The sequence below is a fragment of the Trachurus japonicus genome, chromosome 19 (genome assembly GCF_045865225.1).
Source record: "Trachurus japonicus isolate A0001 chromosome 19, Traja_1.0".
NCBI classification, from domain to species: Eukaryota; Metazoa; Chordata; class Actinopteri; order Carangiformes; family Carangidae; genus Trachurus; species Trachurus japonicus.
The window spans coordinates 6156971-6171077 of NC_140925.1; the positions used below are offsets into that span (position 1 = coordinate 6156971).

At 42.9% G+C, this 14107-nt stretch overlaps 1 protein-coding gene across 1 annotated transcript in view; it reads right to left on the minus strand.

The window, feature by feature from the left end:
• Positions 1-8587, minus strand: part of myo1d (myosin 1D) — a 110798-nt gene extending 102211 nt beyond the window's left edge. The window contains exon 1 of the mRNA XM_085761561.1: positions 8017-8587. Coding sequence (XP_085617687.1) covers positions 8017-8111 — 95 coding nt within the window. The 5' untranslated portion in view covers positions 8112-8587. The remainder of the gene's footprint in view (positions 1-8016) is intronic.
• Between the last annotated feature and the right edge of the window lie 5520 nt (positions 8588-14107).

The following is a 14107-nucleotide window of genomic DNA, read 5'->3' on the forward strand; positions in this document are numbered from 1 at the left end:
TACTGCTAAGACTATAAGGATTATGGCAATGGGCCAATTTGCCAAAATGTTTAACTATCCCTTTAAAGAACAACCCCTCAGTCTGTCATATGTGTATTTATATAATGTTTTCCTATTAAAAGCAGAAGTAAATGGAAAAACCCATGTAAACGTCCCTCAAAACTGTAACTGAGTCAGTGAACGAAGTGACTTTTCACCAGGCTAAAGCTTGTTAAAGAGAAAAACTGTGCAGTGAATAGAGGCAGTAAATAATCCAGCCTGGCGTCAGTGTGTGACTGTGTGTGTGTGTGTGTGAGTGTGTGTGCGTTGTGAAGTGATGCGAGACGCTGGCTGTGAAAGTGAGTAAGCAGCTCCACCCCCACTGAGGCTCGGGGGGTGGGAGGGGGGTGAGGGGGGCAGAGCTCCAACAGGTGGACAAGACAACAATACAACACTGTAGGAAGCAGGGGATGACATCACAGCGGCCTAGGAGACACACACATACACACACAAACACGCGCAAAAAACACACATGTGCATCATCCGCCATCTGAGTCACAACACGCATCATTAGGGATTTCCAAACACAGCGCCACACAAGCTCGTTCCTGAAAAACACTCAGAACTACTCATTACTTCAGTGACCCAGGTTCAAAAGGGAGATAAGAGCGCCGCATGAATGCATCTCGTCTCGTGTGTGCGTGCATGTGTGTGTGTGTCTGTGTGTGTGTGTCGGAGGACAAGGCTTCTGGGAAGTTGTGTCTGGGGGTAATGTTGCAGACAGAGGATGTGGCTGCTTCTTAAATCATGAGCTCGGCAGTTTAAATGTCTTCACGCCTTTCAACATCAGATCCCCTCCTGAGCCCGAGCGAAAATTATTATCATTTTAAATCCCTGAACTATAAAATACAGATAGACAAGATTAGATATCCAGAGTTTGAATTTAAAAGTTGAATAGAGAGAGAGAGACAGAGAGAGAGAAGCTCATAACGTCCTGACTGCTGGGACGGGGTCATCAAGGTCGTTTAACTGACCTGATCTGACCTCAGACCTGGACCTGGGTACCAATATGAACATGTTAGACACCACTAACCACACAGCACTTGACTTTTAATCACTGATAGAGGAACTTGTTTTATCATAATCCAAAGGGCTAAGTCTAAAACATCTGTAAAACCTGATAGAAACTGATGAGATATCTTATCTTTTTTCCACACAACTGGATTTTCTTCCCATTTTCAAACTTGTCGTCTTCATACACAACCAAAACTGACTCAAGTCACATCACTGGAGGTGTGATGTAACTTTTTTTCACACATGCAATATTAGAGCCTTTTAAATCCTGCAACACTGTCATCCTGGGAAAAGCAGCTGCACAAGAACTTTGCTTCAATAATAATCTAAAAGCAGCAGAGTTACAATCTCACCACAGGCTCAGTTTGGTGGTTGTTCTTCTGGCGCTGTTACGCCAATTTATTATATACATATACCGGACAAGCATATTACATAACATAGAGAGAGATATTGATGATCAAGTAAGAGAAAATGGTGAGAGGCAGCGTCCAATTGAAAATCTGGCAAGAAAGATCTGGTGCTGGAAGTCGCTGCGAGCTAAAACGGCCTGATCCCGACCCCGCCTGCCAACTCAGGCCGTCCACAAATGAGACGTCTCTGAGAGCTGGTGAGCTTATTTTTAGGAGGGGGAATAAAGCTCCGCGAGCAGAGCACAGCCCCTGTTTATGTAAGGGATGGTAATGTGTTTCAGATTACAGACGGTTGTATGGAAATTCTTGTGGCGAGACTGGACTTCTCACTGTTGCATCGCCGAGGGAGAGGGAGCAGGAGCAGGGCCCACCAGGCTCCTCTCCAAGAGCCTTTCTATGAATCCGGCAGTTCAGTTTCGTGGGAGACTCTTGACTTTTTTTCTTTTTTCCCTTCATGATTAGCAAAGTAAAAAAAAAAAAAAGTTTAAAAAAAGAAAAACCTCCTGGGAGTGTGAGGCCGAGGCAGCGAAGCAGCAGCAGCATGAGCAGCTTTCATGAAGCTTTTGAACTAATGTAAAACATCAAAAGCTGCACCACACCGCGCTCAGCAACATCCTGCACCTTTAAACTCGTCCTAATTGATTTTGCACTTTGTCTTCTGCTCCCGCCGAGGGCGAGAGAGCTACCGGACAAATGAGCAGGAAGCTTAACAGTCTATCTCAGCATTCATCTATAAATATTTCCCTTCCAGTCACTGACCACCGCTTAGAGGAAAAAAAAAAACTTTAATAAGCGGGTTGGGATTAAATATTCTTAGAGACATCTGCTGCGCACTATCGGCCGTTTTTATCTGCGCTGCAGGCTATGGGACGTGTCGGCGAGGACTGTGTGTTCTGCACATGGACTTTGGTTTTATTGCTTAGGGATGAACAATGGCACGACAAAAGCAAATAAGGAGGATCAGACTGGGGTTGCTTCCTGAACCTTTTACTGAAGAAAAAAGACTTGTTTACTGGAGCGTATGACCCGACCCCCTGAACTTGGGTTTCTTTACTCTACCTGAGCCACATGTGTAACTTTGATCCCTTTGTTTACTCTATACAGTGAAACATGGAAGCCGTGCCTCTCTGCACCTCACCACGTCTCGTCTACCTGCAGCCAGAGCGCTTGCAACATGAGAGCCATTGTTCCTTTTTTAAAAAAGGCATTTGGCAAGTCATTAAATGGTAGATACAGCAGAGATAGAGTCACTGAGTTAACTTTTAAAGGGATAGTTCAACATTTTGGCAAATTGGCCCATTGCCATAATCCCTACAGTTTTAGCAGTAGGTTTGTTACCTTTAATTGTCGGTGCAAGCTATTTTTAGAACAGCAGAGCAGAGTCACGAGCTGCTCAGAGCTACGCTATGGAAGCTAATGGGATTTCTTGGTTTCCCCTCATCAAACTCATAGCTACTCAGCTCGTAGCTCTGCTCCACCGTTCTAAAAATAGCTTGCACCGACAACTAAAGGTAATGAACCTACTGCTAAAACTATAGGGATTATGGCAACGGGCCAATTTGTGAAAATGTTGAACTATCCCTTTAAAGTTGGGACTGTGAGTTATGAGCCCTTGAATCTCAAACATATATGTATATAAACATATATGTGTATGTCTCTTCCCCTGTGAGGTTTGGAAGAGCTGCTCCAGGAAACAATGAAATGTGAGCAGCAAAGGCAGAGGGGGGAAATGCCAGCTTTCCTGCTCTGCTCTCCTGCCTCATATTATTGGAGACTTCCTGTTCAAAGTTTCTTTTAAACTTTCCTCGACGATGGGGTTCAAAGGTCAAAACGCTCGGAGCGGTGGTTCATACAGTCAAACAAACACACGGGAGCTTTTTCGGAAACTCTGCACAGCAACAAAGACGTCACATTCTCTAGAATTTATAAATCCTGAAAATGATTATCCAGAAAACCGCTGTGTAAACACGAGGAATGCTCGGGCCTCTGGTTGTTTGGAGGCAGATAGTGGTGTTTGCCACAGTCTGTGTCGTGCACTGCAGCCTAGGAGGCTCAAACCGTGCACATGTTTAGGAGATGACTGTGTTTAACCATCAGATCCGAGTCCGACCCCTCACACGTCATGAGTTCCAGGGAAATTAAAACACACGGACAAACAAACAACGCCGACCTTGTCATCGTCATGTTGCTCTTCTTGACCCATTTTTCATTCATTCTGCAGAGTCAGTCGGTTTACATGGTGCGGTGGTGGTGGTGGCTTGTTAGTTTAGTGATGTGGAATATAAGACGCCCATTGGGAGGAGGAATTTTTTAAATCCTTCTGTAATTATTTGGGAAACACACGGCAGTTCTGCAGGAATGTTTTCTTTTTCCCCCTGGATTCCTAGGGACAGACAAAACAATGCTGCCTTATAAAGACATCGAGCAGCAGGAAAACTGTGCCAGGCTGGAGGGATACGTTATGTACGATAGTTTAAAGCCACAGTATGAAGAGATCCCTTATTTAGACAGGTTAACCTCCTCTGTGGCATCAATTAAACAACAATTTATAGTGGAATCAGTCTTTAAAAAGAATCTATTCTGGAGCTATAATTCCCTTCCCAGCTGTAATCCGCTGTATTTTCCCGTCATGAGTCATTTTTTTAATCACATATCAGGCGATTTTCTCATACATAAACACATGTTGGTCCAGTGGGCTGCTGCCGCGCAGTTTCTCACTGCATTGAGCCTTAGTCTTATCTGCTGAGTGGTCAATTCAGCCCAAAAAAAATTCCCAAGACCCTGCAGGAATTTGGCTCGAGCGTTTATCCTGCCAGACATCTCTTCTCCACAGAGAGAGAGGGGAGAGAGACTGCATGGGCATCTGCTTGGACTCTGCTATTTAGAGACTGGGAGGCTTCTCTGGAACAGGACACACAGTTCAACCTCAAGTCAAACAAAGTGAACGTCGACTCGAAACAACTGCATGTGGCCACACCGACGGGAAGGAGGAAGGAAGGAGCGATCTTTTTCCACACAACAGAGTGGCTGGGTGCCCTGATTACCTGCTCGCCACCACAGCAGGCGTTCAGACAGAAATCCCTTGTAATTCAGTGGGTTGTGGAGCCAAACTCGGGCACTGAGGGAATCGACTAAATGAAGGTTGGCCCGGCACCAACGCTCGGCTTCAAATGAAAAATATTTGGGGATTTTCACAAGTTCTGGAAGAGTGAACAATGTGCGTTTCTCTCAAAGAGCAGAGGGAACTTGTAAAGACTTTCAAATGAATTAATTAAGTGGCTCTAGGGCTGAGCTTTGGTGCACACACACACACAGGGAGCCTTTTAAATAATCCCAGAGAGGCTCAGGTCTCGTACACAACTACACACCGAGGAGAGGTGTGCAGATGTGCTAATACACCGGGACAACTAGATGCCTCGTGCCCTTCTGCATCATGCAGCCTCAGACCAAGGGGAAAAGGAGCAAAAACAAAAAAAAGGAAGCACTCCTGAGTCCTAGCTGGCCACACCCTTTACAAATAACAATCTGCACACGCCATCTCCGGACCGAGATGTCTAGCTGGAGGGAAAACAAACAGACAGAAAATGGGACACGGGAACGTTGGGGAACGAGGCCCCGGTGCTGTCTGGGTGCGTTCAGGTCCTCCGGCCGCGCTGCCACGGCTACTGTTCACACCACAGTTTATTTAATTGAAAAGGAATGGCTGTAAAAACACTGTTAACTACAACTGCCTTGTTCTCTCTGAGACATGTATGTCTGTGCACCTGGCTCTCTGGACTATACCCCAGACGTTTCAGCTTCACTATTACACGATTTAGAGCTGAATCTACAACTTAATTTCATTATATTTCAAATAAAATCGATTAATCGGTCTATAAAACCTCAGAAAACAGTGAATAGAGGAAGGTGAGACAATCAAATGCCTTGTTAGAAGCAGATCTTATGATGGAAATGAAATGATTGAACACGTGTCCACCGCCAAACCAAGTCACGGAGGGCTGGGTATCAAACTTGTATCCTCTGTTGCCATGGTATCACATATCAAAAATGTTCACGCAGCAGTGTCTGAACACGTCCGACCGTGTTTACATATTTGTTTATCTGATATTTTCAGGAAATTCTTGGGTGTGTCAGCTTTTGCTATCATCATGACACTGAACAACAATGTGTGTTTTATATTTGTTTAAGTAAACAGAGTCCAGTGTTAGATTTGCCTGCTGCTGCTGATCACTGTGAAACTCATGCATGAGCGAGACAATGCAAACCAACTAATTTCCATAGTAACAGTAGAAAACTGGAGTAAAGCCTGTTTAGCTGAGCAAAGAACATGAAGGATATCTTGTTCATTTTTGACTTGAGAAACAAAACAACATCATCATTAGGTTCATTTTCCACCTGTTTAAGTGACATCCCCTAATTATAATACACGTTTTCAATCAGTTTCTATTCACAGCTACAAGAACATGACAAATAAAGCTATTTATATTATATTGAACTCTTTAAAATGTCTATACAGCCAGTCCAATACCTGACTTTACACTTTAAAGCACGAAAAGTTCATGAAAGTGACTCTGTGGCGGAGGAGGCAGAGGATCAGCTGATTAGCGTCGCAGGGATTTGTTTCAAGCAGCTCTTAAAATCGCCCTTCCACTTGATTTAACAAGGGGATATAAACACAAACTGTCTTCATTTAGAGAAAGGAATCAGTCATTTCAATGTTGAGGAGGACTCTCCTTTTAAGAACTCTAAATAATCTCTAGTAGTTCTCCACGTTTGGCCATAGAAGGGAAACCACGCAGCCCCGGCAAGGAGAAGCCTCTCCACCAATCTGCATCCTTAAAATCCCCCAAATATTTATTCTACAAGTCATTACTGGCAGAGTGTTTAAAATACAGCACAGGAACTGGCTTGAAAACTTGAATTTATCAACCACTACTGCTGCAGGAGCGCCGTGCTGAGAAATCATGTTTAAAATAAATAAAAAAACAGTGACATGATTATGATGAAAGTTTACAACCACAGTAGGTCCAGCAGCAGCCTGCACATTAAATTACTACAAACCAGATCCAACGCAAATAATCTAAAAACAAAGAAAACCAGTGCACATCAATCAGGGTTTCAAACTGTCATCCCGCCAACACAACTGGACCCTTCACTTCTCTTCATATCTGCACAGCTTCCTGTAAGGGTTGTAATGTAAAAAGCTTTTAATATCAAATAACTACTTCTCTAACTTTATTATAACGTTTTTCTATGCTTCATTCCTCTACAGACTGTTTCTTGTAGAGATGTAAACTCTCAGAAGATCAATTTTATTTTATCTTCAATCAAGCATCAGTAACTTCCAACTTGTAAAAAACACAGAAGACTAGGATATTTGAGGGTTTCTTGAAGCCATTTTCAGTATTAAGCCATGAATGGCATTCAGTTTACACAAATCAAAGCTGCTAAGCTCCTCCTGTTGTTTTGAATCTGCCAACATTAATAGATCTAAGACTGGTGACAGGTGCTATTTGCTATTTCTACTTCTAGATAACATGTATTATATGGTTAAGGCAGACAAATCTGGTTTCTTTTTCTATACGTCCTTAAATTTAGATGTGAAAGGATGTTTTCAGACCATTTTCCCTCAAACTTGCTGTCATGGTTACAACATCACTGCTCTCCACTCTTATCATCATAATAATGGCATGCAGGTAAATGATTACACTGCACCTAGAGTCTCTCCTGACACCTGGACAAAAGTGTCTCCAACAACCACTGAGTCCTGCTGGCTAAAAAAAAAAAAGAATAAGAAAGTCCTAAAAGTCCCATCATCAGGGATCAGTTTGCACTTTCATCCCAGATGGCAGAGGTGAAGAGAGGAGGAGGAGGAGGAGGAAACTGATTCCAAGCCACAGCCCCAAATTTGAAACATAACGCCAACCCCCTCCACACACACACAGACACACACTCTCTCTCCTCTTCATTCACAAAGCATGCTTGACATCATTGCTTGACACCAGGCCACTGACAACACAGCTGACAGGAACCGGTCTGCAAGTCTGTGTGTGTGTATGGTTAGGAATTGGGGTGGTGTCTCTGCATATTTCACCGGGTTTCACCGGGTAACACCGACCGGTTGGATCGAAAGGAGGCACCGGTAGGAATGTGCTCCATCAACACAACAGTGTGGCTCATTGTGACAGCAGCGTTGAATACAGACGGGTTATTGTTGCACTTTAAACACACGTGGGAGCTGAAGCTGATTGAAACACACAGGTGTAGTGACAACATCCGCATCAAATATTAAAAAATACAAAACAAAACAAAACAAAATAGCAGTCTGAGTAGGCTACTACCAGTGTTAACCTGAGGGACACAATAGCTACAACACCGTAGCACCTGTTGAATGACAACCAACCACTGGCTAAAAAAAAATGAAGTCATACATTAGGTAAATGTGACCTCAGAGCCGGTGAACACACACACACACACAGACACAGCTCCCTCCTGAGCACCGGGCCTTATTAATTCCCCCCCTGTGGATTTACAAAGGTGAACGACCGCTTACCTGAGTTTAAGGTTGCCCATGAATTCCTCCATAGACACGGTGTCCAGCAGAACAAAGTCTGCTTTTCCAAACTCCAGGCTCTCGTGTTCTGCCATGTTTCCTCCCCCACCGGTCGTAGCTTTAACGTTACGTTGGAAATAATACAAAAAAGGGGGAAAAAGAAGAGAAAAGTGTCGATTCAAAAGGTCGCTTTGAAGTGCCGACAGTAGGTGACCATTGGCGGGCTTCACCGAGCACCTCCTCTCCCTCAGTGGACAGCTGTGCGCATTTCCATCCGTCCGGTTGAAAAAAGTCAAACTGTAATTTCACTCATGTTTAATTAAAGTCGAAAAACGGTCATTAAAAAAAAAGAAAAGAAAAGAAAGAAAAACAGTGGAAGTTGAAGCTCCTGAACGCAGTTTTTCCCGCTTAGAAATCCTGGTTTTCTGTTAGAAAAAAGTGAATTATCCCCAAAAAATCCTCATGTCCATACAAAGTTTGCTTCCTCGGTCCCGTTGCATCGTGCGCCAGCCAGCCAGCTCCGTCCTCCGTTTTCCTGGAGTTTCTCCCCCGGTGTACTCCACACACACACACACACACACACACCGACCGTCCGCCAATGGGATTGCACGCTGCCTCGCTAAGCCCCGCCCACACGCCCCTCAGCCCCGCCCCACCCCGCGGAGTTGAGAGGTGTTGGTCAGACTGGGCCCTGTCTGTCTGTGTGTGTGTGTAAGTTGAAAAGCATTACTGGTATTTCTGAAGACCACTGCTCCACTGTTTCTGATACATATTTCCGCGATGACGAAGCCACCTCTTAAGTTGTAAAACACTCGGAGGGGAAACCATAATGTTTTGGCCCGACTTTAATGATGCCCTCTGTTACCATAAAAGGAAAAATGAGGGCTGTCAGATTTTTAAAAAAACAGAGGGATATGAATAATAATAATAATAAAAAGTAGTTACAGTTCTGACACAAGTTGTTTTATTCTTCAATCCATCCACACCGACCTTGAACTGTTATCATGAGTAAACACATCCCCTCCTTTTGATCTGGAGGAGTCAGGGTGAGGCCTCCTGTTTGAAGGCTCCTGTTCTGCACCAGGAGCAGTTATCCCTCAGGCCTATACTGGTATCAGTGCGCCACCTAGTGGAAAACACAGGCAAATACCTTCTCCATATATAGTACATCCATCCTACATTAAAGTTACAGTAACACAAGTTTGTTTTTTTAAAGAGAAATTTATCCCCAAAAAATGTGGTTCCCTCACATTACATTTAATGATATTTTAGTTCTTAAAACATTTTTGATCTATTAATGGAAGCAAAACTTCATGTACACTTTGAAAAATGACATAATCCTGATATGATACCTGCACAAGTAGGTGAGTGGATGCCATATTGGTTTTTATGGACACACCTCATGCATCAGCACTCACTGCCTGAGCTGTGTGGGGGGCGAAAAGTTAGGACGAATCAGTATTAAATTATAATGTGCTATCTTTTCATGGGGCCCTAAATCCCTGATCAAGTTCAAGTTGACTTTATTGCCACATATAATTATAAGTAATTACAGTGAAATTCTTATGTACCTTTGGTCATTTGCATACATAAATAAAGATACAAGACAATGAAAGAAGAGAAGAAAGATATTTAAAACCAAAGAGGTTGGTAGTACATTTAAAAATATGGCAATCAATATTTAAAAAAGAGGAAGAGAAAGAAGAATGTGCAGTGCATATTTTTGTATGTATACAGGTATTTTTATACTATTAAAATCAAGTCTGATTGCAGTACCAGCATTTGATTAAAAGATAACTGTAATAATCAGTGCTATCATTGCAAGAAAATGCATTTATACAGGAAATCCAGTCACATCTTTAACCTGTGTTGGTGTCATTGTTCGGTCTGGTCCAGAAGGGGTCACTCTATCTCCCTGAGTCCTTCTGCTCATCATTTGTACCACAAGTGAGGACGTTTGTCCCTGGACAACAAGAGACATTTTACACTAGTTTACATTTAGTGACATTTTCTCCACGATTACAGAGCCCGGCCGGCATCTTGCAGCACTTTAAGAATTAGGAATGAATGAGTCATTCAGCTTTATGTAAAGAATGTTTTTTTTCTCTCTTACTGACCTACTTACATGATGTGAGCGTTCTCCTCAGAGCTCTGTGAATGAAAAAGTGACACATTCAGGAGCTGTCGCGCAGTATGGAGCTGCGTGGAGGGAGAACTATATGGAGACGACCTGAGTCAGAGCTTCCTGCTGCTGCTGCTACTGCTGCTCAAGTGTTGTTTGTTCACACCTCACACTCTCCAGCTCCAGCTCCTGCAACACACACACACACACACACACACACACAGACACACACACACAGCACAGTGAGCGTTCCTAGCCGAGACTGACATGATGTAGAAGAAATGATGCACCTTGAAATTCAGCATGCAGTACTTTATTTTGCACGTTATATTACAGATAGAGCTTAACAGCCAATTTATAGTTTATCATCAGCTCACCTGTTGATTATTATCTGTTATTTTCAAGCATTTTATTTACCAAATACCCATCACAAGTCATGATGTCATCAAATGTCACTTGTTATCTAACAAAACACAAACTTAGTACATTTCCTAATAAAGAAAAGCAAGACAGAAACCCTTATTTACCTGAGAAATGACATGTGGGGTCCAGTATCTTCCCCAAGGACGCCACCAACCCTCTCTCACACATGAAGGACTCACTGAACCACAGCCGCCTGCCCCCTCCTCCAAAAAAAAAACTGAATTCCCAAACAAAACTTGAGTTTGTCATCCAACTTTGTGAGTAATTGGTTTTAATGTGATGTAATGTCCTATTCCCTTTATATGAGTGTGACAGAAGCTCAGCACAGATCTGTCTGCACTAAACAACATCTGGGAGAAAAAAAAAATTGTCGTTGCATAATGTATGAATTTTTACGTTCCATCTGCCTCGTAGCTTTGAAAACATCAGCGAACAAAGCTCACAGTCACAGAATCTGTGTTTCCCTGGGCAGCCGACAGCACAAGACGACAACAGCCGCAGCTAAGATCCATCTGGGAACAACAACAGTTATGTAAAACGACAATTATATGGCTTCTCACTCACTCATTGTGTAATCAAACAGAATGACTTTATTAATTCAAAATCATTTATTTTCTTTGTTTTATTTAGTTTTTTGGTTGGTTTGTTTCTGGCTTCTTGTTTTGAGAGAAAGAACATTTATACCCAGGAAGTATGATTTTTTAAATGGTTCAGACATGGACGTAAATATGTCACATGCAGCAAATTCGGTTAATCTTTATCTGCACACACTTCTTACATGTAGTACATGCACTAATCCACCAGTAGGGAAGTGGATGTCTCTACCAAACTGACCACTAGAGGGTAGTGTTGTGGTCAAGACCACTTAACCTGAGAATGTGTCAACACCAAGACCAAGGGGGGATGAGACCAAGTCCAAGTCCGAGATCAAACCAATGCAAGACCATTACTGTGATCATAATAATCATGTGGCTTTGTTCCTCAGCTGAAAAGAAAAGATGATTTCATATTAAATCTATACCATATTCAATTGAAACAAATTTTGGATTTAACAGAAGAACACTGCACACAACCTGTCTCTAAACGTCTCCCACGTTTGACACTGGTGCAACCAAGTTTTGCAGATGGTTACACAAGCAGATACTTTTGTAGAACAATTTTAATTATATTAAAGGGATAGTTCAACATTTTGGCAAATTGACCCATTGCCATAATCCCTATAGTCATAGCAGTAGGTTTGTTACCTTTTATTTTTAGAACGGCAGAGCAGAGCCGCCAGCTGCTCAGAGCTACGCTACGGAGGCTAATGGGATTTCTTGGTTTCCCGCAAACTCATCAAATACACAATCCAACAACTCCAAAATGCTCTGGTGGACAAGTTGTGACCTGCACATTCACCATGCTATGAGATAATAACAGAACAGAGCAGCTTGCGGCTCTGCTGCGCCGTTCTAAAAATAGCTTGCACCGACAATTAAAGGTAACAAACCTACTGCTATGACTATAGGGATTATGGCAATGGGCCAATTTGCCAAAATGTTGAACTATCCCTTTAAAGTTGTTGAATTACATAATATAAACCAAACTGAGTGAGTGACAGAGAGACATTTGCGATCAAAAAATAGTAATAAAAAAGATGTCACTGCAGCTGTGGACTTGAGAAAAAATCCAGTCCAGCTCAACGAAATGTAGTCCATACCAAGACAAGACCAAGACCTTGAAAACGTGGTCTCAAGACTCGGCCGTTCTCATGGAAAGTGACAACGGTACCACACAGGCTTGATCACAGTTCTGCTGACGTCAAACAACCAACATGGCCGCTCCATGTTGGCAGCTCCATGGTGTTGACAGGCCGCTTTCACACACTCACACAGGCTGAGGAGATGTTTGGCAGCTGTGATGTTGTGATGCTGTGATGCTCTGTACGTGTGTGTGTGTGTGTGGTGAGGGGGGCATCAGGCCACAGGTCACTGGGAGGTTTGACGGAGCTGAGCCAGGTTGTTTGTCCTGGTACAGCAGAGTACGTGCGTTCTTTTGTTGAGCTATATCAAGTCAACAACATCATCCATCCATCCACCCATCATTACTACAATAGCTGGTGTTACAGCTGACTCACACCTCGTGTACAAATAAGTTTGAATCACTGCACACGCTTTTGCAGATATTGAACATAGTGTTTGTGTCGCCGTGCTGTCGCCTCTCCTGTTGCTATGGAGAGTTTATCAGCCTTTTGTTTGTGTGAGATAGATAGATAGAGAGAGAGAGTGTGTGTGTGTGTGTGTGCATGTGTGTGTGGGGGGGCACTGCTGGATTCTTTCCACTCCTCGATGTAGCTGTGGCGGCCGGGCGGTAAACACCCCGGCTCAGTGGCCATATTTGGATCAGCTGCTGCTGCTGTTGCCGTCGCCCTGTTTGCTCACATAAGCACAGCACTGACTGTTAGAAATGCTCCACTTGACAGCTGCCACCCGCAGGACATTACGTTCATCAATGTAAACACATCGGCATCCCGGGATAAAAAAAAACATAGAGCCAGATTACATGTACTGCATCATGTGCACTTAAAGCATATCAGCTAACAGTGCACATGACGTGGAGGAAGTTAGAGAGGAAAACATAGCAAGCTATTTTAAATACTGTAAACAAAGTTGCATTTGAACGATTTTAAACAGTTTTAGCAGTAAAAGGTGAAACAGCTCTGATCTCCTCAGGAAACTGATCCGACTAGAGGAGGATTTTCCAGTTTGTTGGAAGTGGTCTCCTGACTGTGATCAATACAGTCATCAGAAGTTGTTTTATGGCTGCTGGTTCACACAGTCCAGACTCTGAAGAGCCCCAAAAAACTGCAACCTCAGCTTCAGGTTTATTGGATTTAACCCCTCCCCACTTCAGAGGAGTGATTTCAAACCTTTGGGTTTTGAACCTTAAAGGGATAGTTCAACATTTTGGCAAAATAGCCCATTTCCATAATCCCTATAGTCATAGCAGTAGGTTTGTTACCTTTAATTGTCGGTGCAAGCTATTTTTAGAACGGCGGAGCAGAGCCGTGAGCTGCTCAGAGCTACGCTACGGAGGCTAATGGGATTTCTTGGTTTCCCTCATCAAACTCATCAAATACACAATCCAACAACTCCAAAACGCTCTGGTGGACAAGTTGTGACCTGCACATTCACCACGCTATGAGATAACAAACTTCCTCCTAAAACTCTAGGGATTATGGCAATGGGCCAATTTGCCAAAATGTTGAACTATCCCTTTAAAAGCAGCAAACACACGTTTACTTCTGACCTTCTCTCACAAGCTGCAAAAGCCATGTTCTTGTTTCACAATAATGAGCAACATTTAGATTAAAGTCAGATTTTTGCTACAGGAATGTTTTTGTGTCACCTGAGAATCATATAATCAATACAGACGGAGCGCCCCCTACTGCTTTACATCTGTCATACTACTACAGTGAAATTATAGGTAAATAGTGAAAAAAAACAATTAATACACCTAAAAAACCAACATACCAGTAACAAATACCTAACAACCAATCAAAAAACT